Source organism: Carica papaya, chromosome 4 (assembly GCF_054855325.1).
Source record: "Carica papaya isolate Zhongbai chromosome 4, ASM5485532v1, whole genome shotgun sequence".
NCBI lineage: Eukaryota > Viridiplantae > Streptophyta > Magnoliopsida > Brassicales > Caricaceae > Carica > Carica papaya.
The window spans coordinates 25,471,840-25,497,278 of record NC_142312.1 but is presented as its reverse complement, the minus strand read 5'-3'; the positions used below and the strand labels follow the sequence as shown (position 1 = coordinate 25,497,278).

At 37.8% G+C, this 25,439-nt stretch overlaps 1 protein-coding gene across 10 annotated transcripts; it reads right to left on the bottom strand.

Annotated features, from left to right (window-relative positions):
• Positions 1–7,137: 7,137 nt before the first annotated feature.
• GLY3 (glyoxalase II 3) lies at positions 7,138–23,063 on the bottom strand. Of its 10 annotated transcripts, none has more exons than XM_022039299.2 (10): positions 22,354–22,822; positions 11,011–11,377; positions 10,634–10,762; positions 10,387–10,494; positions 9,602–9,736; positions 8,730–8,771; positions 8,567–8,626; positions 8,440–8,493; positions 7,839–7,863; positions 7,138–7,730 (listed from the first exon to the last, which is right to left on the bottom strand). In XM_022039299.2, exons 2-10 carry the CDS (start codon positions 11,260–11,262, stop codon positions 7,642–7,644), a joined length of 894 nt encoding a protein of 297 aa, XP_021894991.1. In that variant the 5' UTR covers positions 11,263–11,377; positions 22,354–22,822; the 3' UTR covers positions 7,138–7,641. The 10 variants fall into 10 exon arrangements, with proteins under 10 accessions (XP_021894991.1, XP_021894992.1, XP_088074543.1 ...); XM_022039300.2 differs by having other exon boundaries at positions 22,358–22,822; XM_088218417.1 differs by lacking the exon at positions 11,011–11,377.
• Between the last annotated feature and the right edge of the window lie 2,376 nt (positions 23,064–25,439).

The window sequence follows — 25,439 nt, the reverse complement described above, 5'->3', positions numbered from 1 at the left end:
TTCTTCGTTGCCAAGTAGTTTTGATGGGTTGAATTAGCCCAAAGGCAAATTTGTGAGTTGTCATGTACACACTCAATTATCAATTATTCTTTTCCCATTTCAACAAATTAATTAAAAGTTTTAACATTTTTGGTCAACAATACAATTAGATGGAACCCATAACAATAATAAAATCATGATTTAGAGAATTATTTTAAATTCATTATTATAATTATAGAATTTTAAGACTCTGTTTGTTGGTGGTAAATGATAATCAATTCATTATTATAATTAATGTATAGTATTTGTTTCAACTTTTAACATGATGGGATGGTAGCAGACAGTATCCGACTGCTAAATTTGTGATGAATTTTAAAAACTATAAAATTGGTAGTATTTGACGGGCAAATAATTTTTTTCTCGTTATACCCTCATAAAATATGTTTAATTTTCGTTATACCATTTTAAATAAATACCCTATTTCCCTTCTCCTTTCTTCATTCATGCCGGAGGCAGGGAGAACGATTGCTCTACTTTTTCTTCTTCTTGTTCTTCTTCTTCGATCGCTTTCAAATGTTGGGTCTTTGCTTCTATTTTTTATTTGTGTTCTTCACCTTCTCGATCAGTAAATATTTTATTTCTTTTTTCTTTGATTTTAACCTATTTTCTCATCAATATTCTGTGATTTATTTTGTTATCAATATTCTGTGATTTTTTCCCTTACTTCTATGTCGCATGTTTATCTCAGCTTACTATTTCTTTCATACTATTATAGTATTCTCCTTTTTTAGGGTCGTTTGGTGATTATTTAATCAGGTATATCCTTACTGTTTACATAGGAAGTGGATGTAAAATTGGGGGCCATTTTGGGTACTGTGCAAGTATTTAACGGAGGGTTTTAAGGCTTGATGATGTTATTTTATACTTTCTTTCTCTTTCTTTCTTTGTTTTTACTTCATATTTTAAGGTGATATTTGCATGATATTTGAAGTAGGAAATGTGTTACTTGTTGTGCAAGAAATAAACAAATAGAGATTTTTTTAGGCTTTTGCATTTAGTGTTTAGTCATCATGTGTGGGGCTGTATAGTGTTGCTTGAACCAGAAAGTTGGTCTGCTATTTAATGGTTGGGGAAGATGAAATAAATGAGAAAAGATGGACTATCTTAAGTCTACTGTTTTGATCTGTTCATTTAGGAGTTTTTTTTTTTTCTTGTGTTAAAACCAAGAAATAATGTTGTTTAGAATGAAATTAATGAGGAAAACTTGGCTTTTGTTTGGTCTTTGGTCTCCAGATTTAGGAACTTTTTCAGTGGTTTAAAGTAGAAAATTAATGTGTTGCTTGTTGTGTGGAATGAAGTAACTGGAGAGTGTTTTGTGCTTTTTACATGTATTATTTCATCTATACATTGGAGGACATCTTGGTGTTGGTTAAACTGCAAAAATGATGATGTGTTACTTGTGGTCCAGAAGCAAAATAAATAGAAAAACATGGACTAATTTAAATTTTAAATCAAGACTAATGGGTAAAAGTTCTGAAGGCTTAAATAAAGATTAAATCATGGTCACCATATAGCCTTTAGTGGACTTTTTGCATGAATTAACATTATCCTAAGTTGAATTTTTTGCTTTAATTACTTAATATTTATGGGTTAAGTTTACTTTGTTGGCATCATTTGTTCACGTTCTTCATTGATTTCTTAGATGTGTTTGTTTTTATATATTATAGAATATGATATAGATCCTGTTTTGGAAGCTATGAATTTTTTATTTACCATCTTGTAGTTTATAGGTTTCCACTCAGTTCTTTTACCATATTTTGTTGGGAGGATGATGATTTCCTTAAACTGCTAGGTGTCTGTGAAGGGTAGGTAATGAGAAGATTTGAGGCGTCATAACTAATAGATTGAAACGACTTATCATTTTAGTGTCATTGTAAAATTTGGATTTAATTGTGGAGCTTGAGAGTTGTTTTTCGCATAAACAAATCTGGAGATCGAAAGTGCCACCTAGAGTGTTTTTTTTTTTTTTTATGTGTGAGAAGCTGCCATGGAGTGCATTTTAACTGTTAATATGCTTAGAATGAGGGAGAACATTCTAATAAATGCTTCTTGTGCAAAAAAGATGAGGAGACTTGAAATCATATTTACTGTGGTGCCCTGCTGCCTATGACATTTGGTCTATGGTTTACAAATTATTGGGATTAAACTAGGTGGTGGTTGGGAGTGTGAGGGAGGAGTTGTGGGCTTGGGATGGGGTGCGTAAAAAAGAGCAATTGTTACAGTTAATTCTATTTTCTATTTTTCGAGTGGTTTGGAAGGAACGAAACTTAAGAGCTTTTGAGAGTATTGAGAAAGAGTTTACTACTATTAAAGATACTTGGATCCACTCTTTTGGTTCTATACTTTTGGGTTATGATATTAGAGAGCTTGAGGATTTTTGAGCTATTTTTAATATTTTGATTGACTTGTAATTACTTGTATATGAGTATACCTACTTGGTACTTTGTTAATAATACTGTCTTACTTTTATTTTTTAAAAAATAGTGGAGCAATGATTGTTATTTTACCACGTTTTGTTTTCTTAGGAGGATGGTGGATTCTTTAAGTTGATTATAGAGGTTAAAGCAATGTTAGGGTTTAAAGCTTCGTAGACTTATAGATTATAGTCTTTTACAATTTCTTTATATATTGACGCTAGATAACATGTACCAGTTTGGTGCCTTTTGAAGTCTTGGTTTAATTATATTTGTCTATGTCATTTCTAGAAAGCTAACTGGGTATAATAAAGTTGTGCCTTTGATGTTTATGTCTCTGGTTCTTAGCCTCTTATAGATCTTTTTTCATGTTTTTGTTGTATAATATTCTACGTATTGATGCATTTCATTGATAAATTGTTTTCATATAAAAGGATTGAATGTTTTTGTTGTATAATATTCTACTCATTGTTTGGTTTTGATTCAATCATTTGGTATCGTTTCTGTTCACATATTAGGTAAGAAAGATTGATATTTTAAGATGTATAGTTATTTTAGTATGTCAGTTTATCATATTTCATGGGCTAGTAGTTCATAGGAGGCGTGAGATAAATTATAGTCTTACTCATGAATTAAGATTAGAAGAAGAGAAAGCTCGAGATACACTTATGTAAAATTTATTATCAAGTGAGTTTTATCAGCATATAATTAAGATAAGAGCTTCAGTTTTTAAGAATTTATGTCATTTACTAGCTATAGATAGTGAACTTAGGCATACCGTTCGTTTAACTGTCGCGAAACAAGTACTTAACATACTTTACCTATTATGACACAATAAGAGAAATCGAGTCATATCTTAGATTTTTCGACGATCTGGAGAGACAACATATCGTCATTTTTACAATCTGCTATGATGTATACTACATATGGCCAATAAATTTATTAATTAACTAAATGGATCACAAGTGTCTTCGAATATAGCCAACAATTCTAGATTTTTTCTATTTTTTAAGGTATATATATAAGTTATATACGTTTAATTAATTCTTTTAATATAAGTGTATGTTTAATTAATTAGTAAACAATTAATTTCAGAATTGTATTGGTACAATTGACGGAACACATATATGTATTAAAGTATCTGGAAAAGATGTTCTACGGTTTCACAAGAGAAAAGATTTCCCCACCCAAAACCTATTGGCAGTTTGTACATTTTATTTGAAATTTTCATACGTCTTAGTTAGGTGGGAGGGGACCGCATCAGATTCAAAAATAATAAAAAATGCGTTAAATAGAGTTGATGATTCTTTAGTAATTTTTAAATATAATTAAAATATATTTAACTTCAATATGTAATGTATACATTTGAAGAAAAAAGTTATAATTTAATTTATTAGTTGCTTATAGGTAAGTTTTATCTTATGGATATTGGGTTCATGTTGTGGGATGGACTAATTACATCATATAAAGAGAACGTTACCATTTGAGTGAATACTCTAGGAATCCACCACACAATGCTCATGAGCTATTTAATCTACGGTATGTTTCTTTGCGTAATGCGATTGAACGTGTCTTTGGAGTTCTAAAGAAACGTTTTTCAATTATTCATAGCTCAACTAAACCTCATTATCATATTATGACTGTCAAGACAATTATATTTGCTTGTTGCATTTTGCATAATTATTTACGAGGAGATGATCAAACTGATGAACTTCTTCTAGAGGTTAATGAAGAACTCTGAAACGTTTCTCCAAACGAACGAAGTATATATAACTTTAGGACAGTACTTAGGAAATGAAAAAAGGCGAAGCAATTATAGATGCAACAGCAGCTAATATGTGAGCTGATTACATTTTGTATAGTTTATGACATTTGTATAGTTTATGATGTTTGTATGGTGTATGACTTATGATATTTGCGTAACTTTAATATTTTAATTGGATGCTAAATTTGGAATTTATTTTGTAATAATCATATCATATTTTTTTGCATATGATTATATTTGATGTTTTCATGTGTTTTAGAAAATTGTTAGTAGGAACAGACATGCAGATGGAGGAAGTAAAACTATCAAGTGGACAAATTCTATGGATGATGGCTTAGTAGACTCTTTTTACGAGCAACATTTCTGTGGTCGTAGATCGGGTAGGACATTTACATCACACGTCATTGACTGTGTACTTAAAGAACTGAGGAATGCATTTTCAGATATAGACATTGATAAAGAGCGAATATACAACTGCATAAAAAATTTGAAAAGGCAATTCTCAAAATGTTATGATATTTTCAAACATGAAATGAGTGGTTTTCCTGAAATCCAACAATTGAACGATTTGAAACAGAAGAGGAAGTTTAGGTGTCACTAATAAAGGTAAATCTCTTACTTTATCATATGTTATTTGTCATATTTTATACTATTCAAATATTAATATAGTATTCATCCTAAGCTCAACCCGAAAGATTAGAACTGAAAAACAAACACATGCAAACTTACGAGAAAATGTTGAAAATGTATGGAAGTGATAAAGCTAGTGGATCTACAAGTAAGACAACCTTAAACCCTCAAAGACAAAGGAAGAGGAGTGGTGATGAACAATGTCTGGATGCTACAAGTGAGACACCACTTACCCAAGATTTAAGTAGTAATTTTAATTTTCATGGTCTGAGTACTTCATGTGAGGCTCCAACACTCGAAACTCCTACTTCAGAACTCGAACCTGACGTGTAAGAGTCTTCAATGCGGAAGAAAGTGAGAAATTTGCCAACGGTCTATAATGAAGAATATCTAGCTAAAATTCAAACTATTTCAAATTTAATGAAAGAAATATTAATAATTTCAAAAGCGTTTGTTTCAGCAGAAGAGGTATATCAAGAGGTTTCTCGTATAAGATTAGATCTCATTCTAGAAACAAAAGCTTTTATGTTATTTATGGATAAACCAAACATGGCTAAAGCTTTAATGACTTGTCCTTCTGATCGGTGTAATTTTTTCATGACCAATTTACTTCATTTACTAGGTAATGACTAATATTAAATATCAAGTTCGAATATTTTCTACTTGTTATTTTGCTAGTTTTGATTCTTTACTTTCTTCATATTTTTGGATAATTGAATATGGAGGATGTTGTTGTCAAAATGTAAGACTATATTATGGATTTAGGAACATTTATCAAACTATGTTAGATGTTTAATATATAACTAGTAAAATGGATGAATATTATTATTCTATGGACTAATTTATTATTTTGGATTGATTAATCTATGTTAAATTTATAATTTCTTCTATCTTTCTTTGCTTGTTTGTGCACAATATTTTTTACTAGTTACATTTTTAAAGTAATTTTGCTTTAATGTGATATTTATTTAATTCTCAAGTAATTTGTTAATAAAATATAAATATTTTATCATTATTGAATATGAATATGAGATATTTACATATGTATATATACATTATACATTTTTGTTAAAAAAAATAAATTTAAAAGTTTGAAACTAATAAAAAAAAATATGATTGTATACATGGAATTCCAATGATGATTAATTTTTTAAACAAAATTAATTAATAAATTAACTCATAATAAATAATTATTTCAAATACATTTTAATTTTTTGTTTATTGAAATAATTTTAAATTTAATATAATAATATATAATTACAACTATTTGTTTCTAATATATAAATAATTTTATTTTTATTAAAATTAAATTAATATAATAATATAAATAATAATTATTTATTTTATTAAATATAATAATTTAATTATATTTTTATATATATATTTTTTTCATTACATACTTATTATATATTATTTATTATTACATATAATAAAGTAGAGATAAATTAATAATTTAATTAAAAATACAATAATATTATTTTATCATCCAAATAAAACAGTTGTCATTAATATACATTAATACACAATCATTTAAACGTGAAAATTTTTTGTCATTCTATCTTATATTATTGTCTTTCAATCACTGTCATTATTATATATTACTTATTCATCATTAAAATTTATCCAAACAAAGCGTAAGTGAATTTCTTGACAATTCCTTTCAACTATTAATTCAAAGATCAAATCTTTGCCTCCTTTTGGATGACCCTAATGGTGAATATGCAATTACATGAATATCACTCTTACAAAATTCAAGTCCTTTATCACTTCGAGATTCATCCATCTAACATACTAAAAGCATTTTTTGAGCAATACCCAATAATTTATTCAAAATTTTCATGGTAAAATTGAACTCCACCTGAACAAATACCTGTTTATATCCACGTTACTTCATGTACACCAAAATATCAATTGCTGATATTAAAATATTATATACAAAGACTAGTTATCTCCTAAAATATTTATAACTTTGCACAACCAGAGTTAGCCTCTTCACGTTCTTGTCAAACCAATTGCTTGGTAGATGAATTTTTCCAAACAGTTGGTTCATTGAAACACTCATCAACTCTCTCAATTTAGAATGCTTGGATGACCCATCAAACTTATCAACCTCATTATCAGTGTGTTGACTGGTTGCTTGAAAAAAGCAGATCTAAAAGACAATAGTAAATCTTTTTAGCATTTCCCGGTTCGGTTGCCAGAAGAAAAAGAAAGAGATTTAAAAGATGACAGGGAAGTACAGAGGAGCAAAGCAATGAAAAGAATGTAAAGTTTGAATGAAGAAGGAGAAGCAGAAAGTTTGAGAAACTTCAAATTGAACAGTAGAATAAATTCAGCTTTGTTGGTCGTTCAACACATACCAACTTCACTAAAATAAGACAAATTCTATTATAGACACAAAAAAATAAAAGGAAATCTCCGAATGGCTCACCTTCTACGAATTTTAAATGTTGAAAACTTTCTTCGAGTGCTTTAGCATCCATCAGTCTATTCATTGTTCACAAAGCTTTCTGAGAAAGTGCTGAAGAGAAACAGGACATAGTACAGTTTTGTGTTTAACATTGTGTATATTTCTCGTTTGCACCAAAACTAGCCTTTCGAAGAAAGATATTTACTGATTACAATCATGATCGTAGAGACATCATTTATAGATTGGCTCATTTACCATGGATTTTCACCTCTCTGTATATTGTTTATTTAACTTTCACACTCAGGAGCCATCAATATGTTATTCGATGAAAATAGATGTTTTGATGTTGGACAACACAATAAGAACCCAGGTGCAGCCGAGCATCAGACTTTGGATATCAGATCTTGCAACCCACAGACCATATTTGCAGGTACGGCCACATCTATCATCTTCGGATATGCAAGATTCAAATCTGTTGCACAATTATATATACATGCACTTAGTTTGACAGGCAATAGAACACAAGGCAAACTACCCTACAAGAGACATTTCTCAAACTTGAATTCTAGTAGGTACTTACTTTCCATGATAGCTTTGAATCCTTCCTGCAGGAAGAAAAGAAACATATAAATGCATAACAAATAATACGCTTTTAACATTTAGATAGAATTACTGAAGGTAAAAAGGTATAGAATCTTCATGAAGTTGTTCTCCCTGAATTTCTATCATGCTTCTGGCACAGTAATATATCCAGGGCATTGTGCATCAAACTATAAAAGAACTAACACCATTTTTTTTTATATAACTTACGGAGAACATAGGATGTGGTATCTAGTGCCTTCAGCAATTAGAATGCATTTTTTAGGGTGTTTCTGAAAATAGTTGTCAGTTAATCAGGTGATTGCTTTGGAAAGGGAAAAAACGGCTAAAAAAGAAAGAATAGGAAGCATGAATTCAGCAAATTTTTCCCCAAAAGAATTGCAGCTAACGCAAAAATAGTTATAATGCTTCACAGAAACCAAATCACGTATGATGACTTGTTGGATAAATCCGGCAAAGAACAAAAAAGAAGTTTCCACCCAATTCTCTGATGACTGGACAAAGAAAACCACTTGATGATATAGACAGGAAAAGCTTTTTGGCAGGAACAATAAAATGCAGTGTTTTAGCCAAATAATTACCTTATCTTTTGTTAGGCGTGGATTGTATTGCCTCTCTTCTCCTACTGTGCTCACCTAAAAGTCCATGTTCTGTATAAGCAGCTATTCACATACTAAAAAAGAATGGTAAACATGTGTATTTCCTTACTGTGAAACCCTTGTAGTCATGAGCTGGGTAAACCAATGTGTCATTGGGCAATGTGAAGATCTGGTTTCCATTATCAAAAAAGAAAAAAGAAATCGGTAGTTATTAGTGAAAAGGTTAAATGTTATAAGGTTTTTTCTCTTGGTATTTCTTTTCCTTAACTTGCCTGTGAATGTACTGATTCGTAGAGTTGCTCTGAATTTCCACCCTGTCAAAACATTTGAAAAAAGGCAATTCTTCAAAGATTGAAGCATAAAAGATATGCCAAGACAGAATATATTCTATTTTCCTATTCGCCTAACAAAATAAAAGAGGACACATGTGACATGAATCACTACAATACATGCTCACTGAAAAGAAATAGCTAATGGCATTGGTTAATTTGGAGAGTCTACAATTTTTTTTTTTTTACCAAATGGTCAATGAAGTCATCTTCAGCTCCCGAGAGGGTAAAGCCAAGTGAGTAGAAGACTGATGCTAACCAAGCTACAGCAGCGACAATTTTGAAGTTGTTTGCAGTTGCATATAACAACCCCATGATGTAACCACCAAAGTTTGGAGAGACCAAATACGATACCAAGGGATGGATGATAACCCATAAAAATCATCTGTTAGGTAGTCTAAAGAATCAAGCTGGCTAAATTCGAAGACGAAGTCAGTTAGGGGAATCTTCAAAAAACCTTCTATAAACAAGAGGGATCTGAGAGAATAAAGACCAGCAATTTTATTCTCAAAGATATAAAGAAGAATCCACTTGAAATGCTTTCCATGAAAAAATTTGCTAGTTTGATCTCCGATTGGTAGTCCATCGAGAACAGCAGAAAACTTGGCATATCAGAATTCTTTGAATTGCCATGACCCAGCTTAACAGAATTTTGACTTCCAGGTTAGTAACAGAAATAGTGTTACCTTTGCATTTTAATAGAGATAATGTCTTTTTGAACCGTGACTAAGAGGGAATATTTCTTCAAAAGAAAAAACATTATCCTTTCTTTTTTCTTTTTCTGTCAAGTTACAATATACTTTTTGAAGCTATACCTGAAAATCTGTTCTTCCACATCCACGAATCAACAAAGTGTCTCCTGTGAATGCCATCCTTGGCTGAGGCTGATCGGCTCCATCTCCAGTAACATAGGTAAGACAACCTATTGTATGGCCAGGAGTAGGACGGGCCTGAAACAAAGATTTTGTTGAGTACATGAGCCAGAATAGCATGTATTAAACTCTTAAATGCACTATCTTTCAAAATATAAGTTTGAGACACTAAGCTATCAGTTCAGGATAATAAAAAAAAAGAGGACATCTTTCAAAGAGACAGCACGTTTGAAGGGTGACTTTCCATTGAATTTTTGCCCAAGCTTTCCTGTAATTATTGGTTAATCTTATCTACTTCCCTGTTTAGGATGGTAAAGCAAAAATTTTCTTTTACACATAAGGGATAGAAACATGCTGCATTAAACATGAGAGAAAAATGGTAGAGGGAGGGAATCCATCTTTAGTTTTTATGATCATGTATCTACTTAAGTAATGAGATAATTTCAATAATCCCAATATTCTCGATCCACCTGTATCCACCCTCGTTACACATATGCATCTGGGTACTAGAAAAGTTGACAAGTCATCAAAATTCACAAAAGAAAATCACCTATAAGTCATTTGCTAAACCACAGGAATAGAAGTATGTATACTAGCTGTGGGCCTTTCTTCTAGCACTAAACCAGAAAACTATAGATGAGAATATTTTGAAGGTAGATAATTCTGTATATATCGCAGAAGTTGATAAAATGTCAGAGCCATCAAAGTAAGCATCTCCAGAGGCCTACCTCCAGGAAGAGATCACCAAACGTGACTTTATCCCCAGGTTCAAGAAACACATCAGCTTTTGAAGCGCTTGCTTTAGAAATAACAGATTTTACACCTGGAACCTTAGTCTGCGAAAAACAGACGATAAATATTTAAATAAAGGAAACACTTTAGAAATAAGAAATCCCAACTGGAAATCCAAGAAAATAAACAATGTTGAAGAGAAATTGGAAAAGGCTGAGAAAGAAGGTAATTAGTAATGCCAACCTTAATAAGCCCGGTTCCAGTTATATGATCAGCATGGACATGGGTGTTCATGGCATAGACAAGCTTCAATCCCAGTTCATTTATAAGATTCAAATCTCTATCAACCATCTTGTCTACAGGGTCAATCAACTGCCCAGAAAAACCTTGGAAATTTAGAACCCCAGACTTCATTAAAACAAACATAATCACATAAAGAAGAATAAGCTGTACAAAACCCAAAAGTTTGTCTCTAAACCAAACAACAATTAAATTTGAGAAGTCAAAAAGGGAAAGTGTGAAAATAATTATAAATCAAACGACAAAGAAATTGAAATTAAACAGCCAAAAATTCAAAATCCATTTGTGAAGAATGGTTGTTTCTTTTTTTGTGTACGTACCAAGGCGGGTTTATCCGGGTGAGAGACATCGGCGAGAAGGTAAGTGTAAGTACATGATTCCTTCTCAAAGAGTTGGCGAAAGAGAAGCTTGGAGGACCCAGAGGACGTGGCGTAGGACTCCATTTGCGATCTGGTCCGGAGAGTTGAGAACAAAGAAAGAGCGGTAGGTTTGGAAGAGAGAAAATGGGGGAGATTTATGGGTGCGAATAGAGAGCTACGAATGCTCGCGACTCTGAATATCAACGCCGGCATCTGTTGTAATTGGAGAAGACGATCAGTCCAAAGATAGCCCCTGGGTTTAATTTTTGTTTGATTGGGTTTCAGCGTCAGCACGTTGTTTCTGCCGTTATGATGGAATAGACCAAGTCTGCGACCATATAGCTGTCAATTTTTTATTTTTTAAATAATTTTATATTTAATAGGATAATATAAATAATAGTTATCTATTTATTTAATTATAATATAAAATTAAATTTAAATATATTAGAATAATATATAATAGTTAAAGTATTTGATAATATATAATAATTAATTATTTAAATATAAAAATAGAATTTAAATATGATTGAGTTCCTATAGAATGTATTCTTAATTAGTTAAAAATTTAGTAATTACATACAATGTATGATTAAGATATGATCTTTTTTTTTTTTGATATTATATTTTTATCATAAATTTTTTTACTCCATGTAATTTTGTTCACATAAAATAGTATTTTATTTTATCTAATTATAAAAACTATAGTTTATGCATGGCATAGGACAAGAATTTAATTATTATTTAAAACAAATATAACAGCCCCAGAATTTTAAAATTGAATATGTGTATTAAAAATGTCAAATGCGAAAGCGTAATAAAAACTTTGATTAACATCCCTTATACCAAAACCAAAAACGTGCTCAAAGTATAAAAGAACAAACTAATTAAAATAGAAACTCGAAAATAAAAGCTATAAATATAACTACGGAGTCTTCAGACGTCCCCTTCGCCGTCTTCCTGCGGAACGGGCTCGGGAACAATGTCTTCCTGATCTGAAATGATTAAATAAAGAATGAGCTACACCAGCCCAGTAAAGACATCATACTATCTCACCGTCACGGAGGTAAAGGTGGGTAGAAAATACAAAAAGACTAATGGAGCATAATTTACAACAAATTCTTTTATTAATAATAAAATCATTTACTATCCACTTACCTCGATGAAGTTCATAAAATAACATACGAAAGCAATAACATTATCATCATCATGAAATCATATGAACTGTATAACATAATACTTATCACGCCTTTTGCATTTCAATCGTTACACAACATATTTTTCCTCATTTACCAGCCTACTAGTATCTATGGGGATCCATAGGGGTCCCGCTACCCGTGAACCCTTAACACTTGTAATCAAATTCCAGGGCCGTCCTCATACCCCGTCCGGTATGGGCGCCAAAACTATAAAACTCAATACCCCGTCCGGTATGAGGGTGAAACGGGCCGTCCCCACACCCCGTCCGGTATGGGCGCTAAAACACATAAGGTCTCCAAACCTCGTCCGGTATGAGAGACCACAATCCCGGTAGGGTTCCCTACGGACCCGGTCCGTCCACCATCTCCCAGTATATCTAGTCAGGCTGACCACATTATACAATTATCAATTTACTTAACATTTCATTCCCCTTTTTTCCTCAGTCAGCATCATCAAATCACACACAAACAAGCAAACCAGTAATTTATGCCAAACAAGACAACATACAACATCGGGTTCTCAGTCATTCAACCCATAATCAATAAAACAATGATATATGCACACGAAACTATGAAATGAAAACATCAGACCTCATATTGCATTTAAAAACTGTAAAATAGGCCAAACAACAGCTGACCGACAAACACACCAGACTCGGGCTCCATTAGCGACCTTAAACAATTTCACACATCTATTGATTCATGAAATACCGTTTTATCATTTATTGAACTTTAATACCGTGATAGGAAATAGGGTGAGGAGTCCTTACCTGTTTTCGGGGTCTGAATACGGCTCTACAGTGCGCCTACAGGCTGTCCCTAATTTTCCCTGAATTTTTTTCAGGAAACTAAAACGCATTACTGGTACCTGCAGGTGTCCCAAAAAAATCCCAAATTAGACCCATGGCCCCTTTCAGCCAATATCGCAATTCCGGTACGGCGGCTCTGCCGTGCTCCGGCGACGACGCCGTCGCTTGCGGCGACGATTCGTCTCGGATTGGCCATTTTCGGCCGAATTTGGCCACACCTACATCGGTCCCTGCGATAAAACAATCCTAGGGCCCTCGAGGGGCCAAAAAATTACGAAAAACCGAAGCTTACTGACGGTGGTGCTCTCGGGTGCGGCAGCTCTCCGACGAGGTTCATGTTTCGGTGATTTGGCTCCGATCAACCTGTAGAGAAAAGAATGGTGATCACGGTAATATAAAAATTGTATCAAACGGAGGCCGGGAAGGGCCTCATCGGAGGCAAAAACCGAGGAGGGGCGCGGCGGCGCCGCTGAGTTTCAGCCGTGTTTTTCGGCCGTTTGGCCGGGAGTTTGGCTCCGATTTGGCCACAGGGGAACTCAGCATTGAAAAACAAGTCGAGGATATGAAATTTACCTCGATCGGCGGTCGAAAAACTCCCCGGTGCGGCGGCGGGTGGCAGCGGTCGGCTCCTCCGGTGTCTGGTTCGTCTTCTCCGGTGAGGGCTGGCGGCTAGGGTTTTTGTGGTCAGGTGTGGGGGGTTTATTTATACCCTTTGCCTTTTAATCACAGCCGTCCATCTTGATTTAATCTGGACCGTTCGATCGCGATTTAATTTGGATTAAATCTGGGCCGTCCATCGCGATTAAATATGCGTCGTCCGTACTTGATTGAATCTGGGCCGTCCGTGCGCGTGCATCTGGGTCGTCCGTGCGCACGCTTGATCTGGGTCGTCCGTGCGCGCGGGGACGCATCTGGGCCGTCTGATCGCGCGCACGCGGATCGCCCACGTGGTCCGTTCCCGGGTCGACGTGGCCTTGCCACGCGGCAGGTCCTGGTTGGCCAGGACTGCTGACTGGGCCGCTGACGGGGCACAATTTTTTTAAATTGTGTTTTGACCCCTAGTTTCTGAATTTCTTTTCAAAAATACCCCCAGAATCCAAATTTTCACCCCTTTTTTCCAAAATCAATTTCAATTAAATCCAAATAATATTTTTACCCAAATTTATCATTATTAATATTTTTATATTCACAAAAATTAATTTAAATTAAATTACATTAAAATAAAATAAAATAGAAAAAATTATTTTGGGTGTTACAACTCTCCCCCCCTTAAGAAATTTGGTCCCCCAAATTTGCCTCTTACTCTTGGTCGAACAAATGGGGATATTGGGCTCTAAGGTCTGATTCTAGCTCCCAGGTAGCCTCTCTGGGCGTGTGGTTTTGCCACATGACCTTTACAAATGATATTTTCCTGTTGCGGAGTATCCTGCTCTGTCGCTCCGTGATACCAACGGGTACTTCTTCATAAGACAAGTTCTCTTGGAGTGAAAGCAATTCATGAGTCAAGACATGAGAAGGGTCAGGGTTGTACTTACGTAGCATGGATACGTGGAACACGTTGTGGACTCTAGAGAGCTCTGGAGGCAGTGCTAGTCTGTAGGCAACAGTACTAACCCTGTCTAGGATTTCGAACGGCCCAATAAATCGGAGGTTCAGTTTCCCCCTCCTGCCGAACCTACTGATCCCCTTAAAAGGAGTGACCTTAAGAAACACTCGGTCGAATTTTTCAAATGCTAGATCCCTCCTCCGGGTGTCTGCATAACTCTTCTATTTACTCTAGGTTGTCTGAATGTTCTTTCTGATTTTAGCTATCTTCGAAGTGGTCTCCTCTACCAACTCCGGACCGAACAATCTTCTATCGCCCACTTCCTCCCAACAAATCGGTGATCTGCATGGGTGTCCATATAACGCCTCATACAGAGTCATGCCAATGCTCGCTTGATAGCTGTTGTTGTAGGCAAACTCTATCAGGGGTAAATGGTCGTCCCAATGGCCTCCAGAGTCAAGGGCACAAGCTCGGAGCATATCTTCCAGTGTACGAATTGTTCTTTCTGATTGTCCATCGGTCTGAGGATGGAAAGCAGTGCTGAGGGACAGCTTTGTTCCCATGGCTTGCTGGAAGCTATTCCAAAACCGAGAAGTGAATCTGGGGTCCCTGTCGGATACCACTGTCACTGGGACTCCATGCAATCTGACTATCTCCCAGACATACATTCTTACCAACTTGTCCAAAGAATCAGTCATTCTGATGGCCAGGAAGTGGGAAGACTTAGTGAGTCGGTCAACAATTACCCATATAGCATCATGTCCTGATCGTGCCTTGGGTAGTCCCGATACGAAGTCCATGGTGATATGTTCCCACTTCCACTCTGGAATCGGTAAAGGCTGAAGTAACCCACCTAGGCGTTGATGTTCTGCTTTGACCTGCTGACATACCAAGCACTTAGATACAAAGTCAGCTATATCTCTCTTCATCCCATTCCACCAGAACCGAGGTCGCATAGTTTGGTACATTTTGGTACTTCCTGGATGCATGGCAAACTTTTAACTATGGGACTCCGTCATGATGTCTCTTTTTAACTCACTGTCGTTTGGGACACACACTCTGTCCTTGAAACGAATCAATCCGTCGGCAGAGATCTGGAATTCTGAACTCACTCCCTGTTCTGCATCCTTCTTGCGGGTTACTAGGGTGAGGTCGACTGACAGGGCTTCCTTTATTCTTTGGATTAACTCGGGTTGGACTGCTAGGCGGCCCAAATATGTGGCCCTCTTCAGATCTCGCAGTCGAACCTGTTGCGTGGCCCCAATTGACTTGCATTCTGAAACCATTAAATGGGCTAGGGTGCCTGCACTTTTCCTGCTGAGGGCATCGGCTACCACGTTGCCCTTACCTGGATGGTATAAGATATCACAATCATAGTCCTTGAGGAGTTCCATCCACCTTCTCTGACGCATGTTGAGATCCTTCTGAGTGAAGATGTGCTTCAAACTCTTATGATCGGTATAGATCTGAAAGGTCTCTCCATACAAATAATGGCGCCAGGTTTTCAAGGCATGTATGATTGCGGCAAGCTCCAAGTCATGGGTAGGATAGTTCTTCTCATGATTCTTTAGCTGTCTGGACCCATATGCTATAACCTTTCCATGCTGCATCAGGACACAACCCAGACCCAGATAGGAGGTATCACTATAAACTGTATACCCTCTTGATCCACTCGGTAGAGCCAGCACGGGTGCAGTAGTCAGTCGCTTCTTTGATTATGAAAAACTCCTTTCGTAGTCCTCATTCCATTCAAACTTTGCATTCTTCTTTGTGAGTCGGGTTAGAGGAGCTGCTAGGCTAGAGAACCCTTCGACGAACCGGCGGTAATAACCTGCCATCCCAAGAAAGCTGCGAATTTCCTTAACTGCTGTCAGCTTTTCCCAACCAAGTACCGCTTCAACCTTTTCAGGGTTCACTGATACCCCTTCCTTCGATATAACATGTCCCAGGAAGGCGGTTTGCTCAAGCCAGAATCCACACTTGCTCAACTTTGCATACAACTTCTTTTCCTTGAGGACCTGTAGGACTTGGGCAAGATGATGAGCATGTTCTTCTCTACTTTTTAAGTAGACTAAGATATCATCGATAAACACGATGACAAATTGATCCAAGAACTCTCTGAAGATCTTGTTCATTAGATCCATAAAGATGGCCGGGGCGTTGGTTAGCCCAAACGGCATGACCAGGAACTTATAGTGTCCGTACCTGGTTCGGAATGTCGTCTTGGGGATGTCTTCTGTTCTTATCTTTACCTGATGGTAACCTGATCGTAGATCTATTTTAGAAAAGACCTGTGCACCCTGCAATTGATCGAAAAGGTCATCAATCTGGGGAAGAGGATATTTGTTCTTAATTGTTACCTTGTTTATCCTTCTGTAATCAATGCACAGTCTCAACGTTCCATCTCCCTTCCTTGCAAAAGTAACTCCAGCACCCCAAGGGAAAACGCTGTGTCTAATGAAACCACTGTCTTGTAACTCAGTGATCTGTTTCTTTAGTTCTTCCATCTCAATGCGGCTCGTTCGGTAAGGAGCAACCGAGATGGGCTGGGTACCTAGCTGTAAGTCTATGATGAACTCGACCTCTTTGTCCACTGGTAGACCGGGCAGTTCATCCAGAAATAGGTCTAGAAAGTCTCGAACTACTGGAATCTCTTGGATACAAACTTCTTTCTTGGGCTTACCTAGTTAGAGAAAATACAAGATTAAGGCACTGGGAATTAAGAAAACTTACCATCAGGAAAATCAGTACTTAATGATTTTATTAACTTGTAAATGGCTCCTCGTTGGGAGGATTAAATACAACCTTTTTGTTAAAGCAGTCTATGGTGGCGTGGTACGCCGCTAGCCAATCCATTCCTAGGATTACATCAAAATCCCCCGTGTCTAACCCTATCAGGTCTACCCTTAGTTTCCTATCTGCTATCTCCACGGCACATGCCCTGTAGATAACATCTCCTAGCAATGTCTCCCCCCCAGCGGTAGATACAAGCAACAATGAATCAAGTCTATCAGGTGATACACACATTTTGGAAGCAAGAACATGTGAAACTAAAGAATGTGATGCACCAGTGTCAAACAAAACATGAGCAATGTGGCCAGATATAGTATACATACCATGTACCACATCCAGGTCTGCGTCGGCATCCTTCTGGGTAAGGTTGTAAACTCTGCCCAGGATTGGAGGCCTTCTTTGATTCTGGTTCCTCAGGCATTCCCTTGCATAGTGCTGGGCATTGCCGCATATGTGACAGGTGTTGCTGAGGTGATAACAGGGTCGGTCCTCGTGATCCCTGCTGCAGTGCTGGCAGATCTTCCCACGTGCTGCCCCCGTAGCCTGAGGAGGGGCCTGAATGGCGGGTCTGGGCCTCTTACTGGGTTGGACAGGTGCAGTAGGTGCTGGCCTGCGGAGCGGGGCTGAGCGTCGGGAACTCTCCGTTAGCTGAGGGTGGGTGTCGAAGCTCCTTTCTATGATCTGCGCCTTTGCTAGGACTGCTGAATATGTCTCGAGCTCTATTACCAGTAAGTGCTGTCTGATCTCCGGGCGGAGACCCCACTGGAATCTTCTGGCCTTTCGGCCCTCATCCATCAATGTCTCCGGGGCATATCGGCCCAGTTCCAGGAACTTACGGGCATACTCCGACACTATCATGTTTCCCTGGACCAATTGAGCAAACTCCATTTCTTTTAGGTGTCGGATGTGTTTAGGGAGATACTCCGCGTGGAAGGCCGCTAAGAACTGCTCCCAAGTAGCTGGTGTAGGCAGGGTGGTCCGTTTGAGCTCCCACCAGCGTACTGCTTCCCCTACCAGCATGTAGGAGGCAATGACAGCCCTCTGCTCAGGAACTACTCCAAAGATCTCGAAAGCTCTCTCAGTCTCTGCCAACCAGTATTGGGCCTCTTCAAAAGAGGATCCTCCTGCAAAAGTAGAAGAGTTCAGTCTTCTGTACCTCTCTATGAAGCCGGCGTCGATCAAGGAATAAGCGGGGTCCCGAGGTAGAGGGACTGGGGCCGGCTGAGGGTGAACTGGGGGGTCCTGTGGTGGCACCTGCTGATGTGGTGGGGGTACTGAAATGTGCTGTGGCGGTGCCTGGTGGTACCGTGGCTGTGGTACTGGGTCGTACCGCGGCTGTGGTGCCGGTGGTACTGTGGAGGAGCAGGCTCCTGCCGGGGTGGCTCGGGATCAGCCTGCTGTAGCGGGGGCTCAACCTGCGATAGCGGAGGAGGTCCGGGTAATTTCCTTCTCTCCTCTCGCCTTTGCTGGGCAGCTACGAGAGCTTCCACCATCTCAAATAGTCTGTCTAAATCCTCCCGAAGCGAATTATCTTAGGCCGCTTGGTTTAGTGGGGGCCTTCCTCTCCTCATTTCCGTGTACCTGCATTATCAAGGAATGGTTGAGTAATGATATATCGGTGAGTATTTCTCTAAGGTACTATTGTGTAAGGGATGGGTCCGAGGAAACCTGGCTCTAATACCAACTGTAACGGCCCCGGAATTTTAAAATTGAATATGTGTATTAAAAATGTCAAATGCGGAAGCGTAATAAAAACTTTGATTAACATCTCTTACACCAAAACAAAAAACGTGGTCAAAGTATAAAAGAACAAACTAACTAAAAGAGAAACTCGAAAATAAAAGCTCTAAATATAACTACGGAGTCTTCAGGCGTCCCCTTCGCCGTCTTCCTAAGGAACGGGCTCGGGAACAATGTCTTCCTGATCTGAAATGATTAAATAAGGAACGAGCTACACCAGCTCAATAAAGACATCACACTATCTCACCGTCACGGAGGTAAAGGTGGGTAGAAAATACAAAAAGACCAATGGAGCATAATTTACAACAAATTCTTTTATCAATAATAAAATCCTTTACTATCTACTTACCTCGGTGAAGTTCATAAAATAACATACGAAAGCAATAACATTATCATCATCATGAAATCATATGAACTGTATAACATAATACTTATCACGCCTTTTGTATTTCAATCATCGCACAACATATTTTTCCTCATTTACCAGCCTACTAGTATCAATGGGGATCCATAGGGGTCCTGCTACCCGTGAACCCTTAACACTTGTAATCAGATTTCAGGGCCGTCTCCATACCACGTCCGATATGGGCGCCAAAACTATAAACCTCAATACCCCGTCTGGTATGAGGGTGAAACGGGCTGTCCCCACACCCCGTCCGGTATGGGCGCCAAAACACATAAAGTCTCCATACCCCGTTCGGTATGAGAGACCACAATCCCGGTAGGGTTTCCTACGGACCCGGTCCGTCCACCATCTCTCAGTATATCTAGTCAGGCTGACCACATTATACAATTATTAATTTACTTAACCTTTCATTCTCCTTTTTTCCTCAGTCATCATCAAATCACACACAAACAAGCAAACCAGTAATTTATGTCAATCAAGACAACATACAACATCGGGTTCTCAGTCATTCAACCCATAATCAATAAAATAGTGATATATGCACACGAAACTATGAAATGAAAACATCAGACCTCATATTACATTTAAAAACTGTAAAATAGGCCAAACAACAGCTGACCGACAAACACACCAGACTCGGGCTCTATTAGCGACCTTAAACAATTTCACACATTTATTGATTCATGAAATACCGTTTTATCATTTATTGAACTTTAATACCGTGATAGGAAATAGGGTGAGGGGTTCTTACCTGTTTTTGGGGTTCTAATACGACTCTACAGTGCACCTACAGGCTGTCCCTAATTTTCTCTGAATTTTTTTTGGGAAACTGAAACGCACTACTGGTACCTGCAGGTGTCCCAAAAAAATCCCAAATTAGACCCAGGGCCCCTTTCAGCCAATATCGCAATTCCGGTACGGCGGCTCCGCCGTGCTCCGGCGACGGTGCCGCCGCTTGCCGCGGCGATTCGCCTCAGGTTGGCCGTTTTCGGTAGAATTCGGCCACACTTACATCGGTCCCTGTGATAAAACAACCCTAGGGCCCTCGGGGGGCCAAAAAATTACGAAAAACCGAAGGTTACCGGCGGCGGTGCTCTCGGGTGCGGCGGCTCTCCGGCGAGGTTCGTGTTTCGGTGATTTGGCTCTGATCAACCTGTAGAGAAAAGAATGGTGATCACGGTGATATAAAAATTGTATCAAACGGAGGTCGGGAAGGGCCTCATCGGAGGCAAAAATCGAGGGTATGAAATTTACCTCGATCGGCGGTCGAAAAACTCCCCGGTGCGGCGGCGGGTGGCGGCGGCCGGCTCCTCTGGCGTATGGTTCGTCTTCTCCGGCGAGGGCTGGCGGCTAGGGTTTTTGTGGTCAGGTGTGGGGGGTTTATTTATACCCTTTGCCTTTTAATCACAGCCGTTCATCTTGATTTAATCTGGGTCGTTCGATCGCGATTTAATTTAGATTAAATCTGGACCGTCCATCGCGATTAAATATGCGCCGTCCGTACTTGATTGAATCTGGGTCGTCCGTGCGCACGCTTGATCTGGCCGTCCGTGAGCGCGGGGACGCATCTGGGCCGTCCGATCGCGCGCACGCGAATTGCCCACGTGGTCCGTTCCCGGGTCGGCGTGGCATTGCCACACGGCAGGTCCTGGTTGGCCAGGGCTGCTGACGTGGCGCAATTTTTTTAAATTGCGTTTTGACCTCCGGTTTCCGAATTTCTTTTCAAAAATACCCCTTAGAATCCAAATTTTCACCCTTTTTTTCCAAAATCAATTTTAATTAAATCCAAATAATATTTTTACCCAATTTTATCATTATTAATATTTTTATATTCACAAAAATTAATTTAAGTTAAATTACATAAAAAATAAATAAATAAAATAGAAAAAATTATTTTGGGTGTTACAACAAATGTAAATGTAAATTTTAGGCTGCAAAAAGTAGAGTTTGTTTCAACAAAAAAAAAAAAAAGTTAAGAAGATAAGCTTACAACAACAAATAGAGGGAAGGAAAATTCAAAATTTGCAGTTAATTATTCGAACGACCTCCTCTCGCCGTCTCTCATCCCACCTCAAACCCAGTAGAAATGCCTGTTCTTTCGAAACAAACTAACTTGCAACCAGTTAATAGTACTACTAATGCAGGGATTAATTTCAAGCTTCCCACATTACATTGAGGTCTCCAATTGACCTCCAAGTAATTTTCCTTGTTTATATAAGTTATAAATGCGTTATTTTCAAGAACAAACGAGTAATAATTTTTAAAAATAAAATTAAATGACTCGATAATTACATACAATATTTAATATTTTATTTTTTTAATAAAAATAAATACACTTTATTAATTATATGATACATACATTATCATCATAATACAAGCTCTTAGTAAATATATAAAGAGATGAATGTATCATCCATATAAAAAAGTTTGTTTGGTTATATACTTAAATTACTTACATTCTTGTATTTTATTTATTTATTTATTCCTTTTACTTTTTATTTAGTCCATATCATACTAAACGAGAATAGATCAATAAACATCTTCTTGTCTTCCGACGATTTTGTTGAACATCTTTAAACAACTTTGAAACGAAAATCTCGGTTTGTTGAAAAGATTTAAAAACTCTGGAAGCGCTGATTTGCTGATTCTTTAGTCCCTCATAAGAATTATTCTTGTATTTAGAGTTTGCAACGTCCACAACAGCAAGGTTAATCGCAAGCTTGGATTATAAAATGTTTTGTTCGCGCAAAAGAACCTAAACATGCACTTAATTGTTTGGTAATTATATTCTCTTCAAAAGTTAAAAGTTGATACCTACTGATGGATTCGTCTGTGTTCCTGGATCTCCCATTGATGCAGGAGCAAGATCTTGCTGTACAAGACCACGCAACCTATTGTATGAAGACCCGCATCAAGGTTTTGGCCTATCTTCTTCTTCTTCTTCTTCTTCCTCTTCTTCTTGTAATAGCTAGGGTTAATTATGATACACCAAAAACCTGATGCAGGGTTTCAGCAGCAAAGTGCGCGGTCTTGAGCAAGATCTTCACCTTCTAAACTCCACTTCTGTGCTCCATTAATGCAGTCCTCACTTCACTTCCTCCCTCTACCTGCAAATATCAAAATGCAAGATGCATTAAACTGAAATCCAAGACGAGATATAAAGATCATGATCATCAAACAATTATAATTTATATATATATGTATGTATGTATGTATGTATGTATATATGCATATGTTAAAACAGATGATGGGATTTGGGCAATCCATTCATTAGTGTTTATATATTTACAGGACGGGGAGCTATATGCATATCTGAAAACAGGTCTGTATACTAATGCTTACAGATTTCCCTGAACATACAACTTTTTGGCGATTACTTCCCATCTCACTCACCTTTTTGGCCATGCATGGTAAAAGCCAACATGCTACATCACACACCTCTATTAAGCTTACTCATTTTTGTCTCCTCATGCCCTAAATCTTTCTTTATGGTGCTGTAAGATTCTCCTTATCGTCTCATAATTTTATATACGACACATACCCATCTTTCCTTTTTATTTAAAATATATTAGAATAATCGAGTAATTAAATTTAAAATAAAGCATCAAAAATAGTTTTGAAAATTTGACACGATTACACAATTATTAGGGGACAGAGTCTACCATTGAGCTAATAGCCTGTCATGTGGGCATCCTACTGGAGGCCCGCCGTGCCAAGCCAAAAGGGAAAGAAACTTCATCCCTGTCTTTCCCTTTTATACTCTCATGCCCTCTCCTATGACCAAACGAGGAGTAAAACATAATTCAATCAATTTATTCAGAGATAAAATAATGTGGTCATGAACACAGTGTGTGTAACACCCACCAAAACCTTTTTTTTTCATTTTTTATTAATAAATATAATTATTTATTTATTTATATTTTTTTATTTTAATTTAATGAAAAAAATGGTAAAATTTATTAAGAATTAAATTGAAAATAATTTTAGAGAAAATGGGTGAAAAATTGGGTTCAGATGTATTTTTAAAAGAAAAATCAGAAATTAAGAATAAAAATACAATTTAAAAAAATTTTATAACATCAGATACCCAGTCAACAACCCTGACCAACCAGAACGCGTCAAATGGCAGAGGCACTAATGCGGGAGGCCACGCGGGGGGAGCCACGTGGTCGATCCGAGTGCGCGCGATCGAACGGCTGAGATCCGTTCTCGCGAGTATGGACGGCCTAAAGTGAATTGCACACGGACGGCCCAGATCCACTCCCTATTTAATCGCAATCGGACGGTTCATATCAAACGCGATAGACGACCCAGATAAAAAATGGATGGGTATAAATAACCCAATCTACACTCAAACCCTAACCCTAACCGTTAGAACCCCTCGCCGGAGAAAACAACTCAGCCGCCGAGAAGCCAACCACCGCCGCACCAGAATCCTTTCCGACTGCTAAAAAAGATTAAAAAAAATTTTTTTGCACGAAATTCAATTTTAAACTCACTCATGGCCAAATCGAAGTAAAAGAACTGGATAATTGGTCAAAAAATACCGACGAAGTCCGGCAATGGCGCCGCAAGGAATTTCACAACCCGCCTCCAATGAGGCCATTCTTGATTCCCGTTTCACGTAATTTTTCTACTGTTGTGATCACTGTTTTCTTTTCTACTGGTTGACCGAAGCGAAACACCCAACCACAACGTGAGGAGCCGCCGCACCGAAGAGCCCCACCGCCAGTGAGTTTCAGTATTTCGTATTTTTTCAGCCCACCGAGACCCTTTTGCGTGTGTGCTCACAAGGAATCAATGCAAAATCGACCGAATTCGGTCAAAAACAGTCGAAAACAATCGACACGAGGCGGACTGCCGTCGTACCAGATTTTTGAAATTGGCCAAGCAGGGCCTGGGATGATTTTGGATTTATTTGGAACATTTGTAGGTACTATAAGCGTGTTTCAGTTCTCGGAGAAAATTTCAGGGAACTTAAGGACCGCCCGTAGGCGCAGTAAACCATTTAACTTTTCATCGTCAAATCGAGTAAGGATCCCTCACCTTATTCTCTATCATGGGATTGATGTAACGGCCCCGGAAATATTAAAAAAAAGAAATGAGTATTTAAATATATCGAATGCGGAAGCGAGATCAAAATTTCAGTTAACATCCCTTACACGAAAAACCAAAAAAAAAAACGTACTTAAAATATAAAAGGTTAAACTAACTAAGAAAGAAAACTCGAAAATAAACTATGCGTATGACTACAGAGTCTCTAGGCATCCCCTTCGTCGTCCTCCTGCGGAACGGGCTCGGGAACCATGTCTTCCTGATCTGAAATGGTTAATTAAGGAGTGAGCTACACTAGCCCAGTAAGAACATCACGATATCTCACCGTCACGGAGATAAAGGTGGGTAGAAAACCACAAAAAGACCAATGGAGCATAATTTACAACAAACTCGTTTATTAACATGAAAACCTTTACCATCCACTTACCTTGGTGGAATTTATGAAAACAATATGAGAAAAACAATAACATCATCATAATCATTGAATAATCTAAGCTGTAAAACATAACACTTATCACGCCTCTTGTAATTCAATCATTGTACAACATATCTCTTTTCTCATTTACCAGCCTACTAGTATCCGTGGGGGTCCATAGGGGTTCCGCTACCCGTTAATCTTTAACATTCATAATCAGTTTCCAGGGCCGTCCCCATACCCCGTCCGGTATGGGCGCCAAAACCATGAACCTCAATACCCCGTCCGGTATGAGGGTGAAACGGGCCGTCCCCATACCCCGTCCGGTATGGGCGCCAAAACCATAAGATCTCCATACCCCGTCCGGCATGTGAGACCACAATCCCGGTAGGGTTCCCTACGGACCCGGTCCGTCCACCATCTCCCAGGA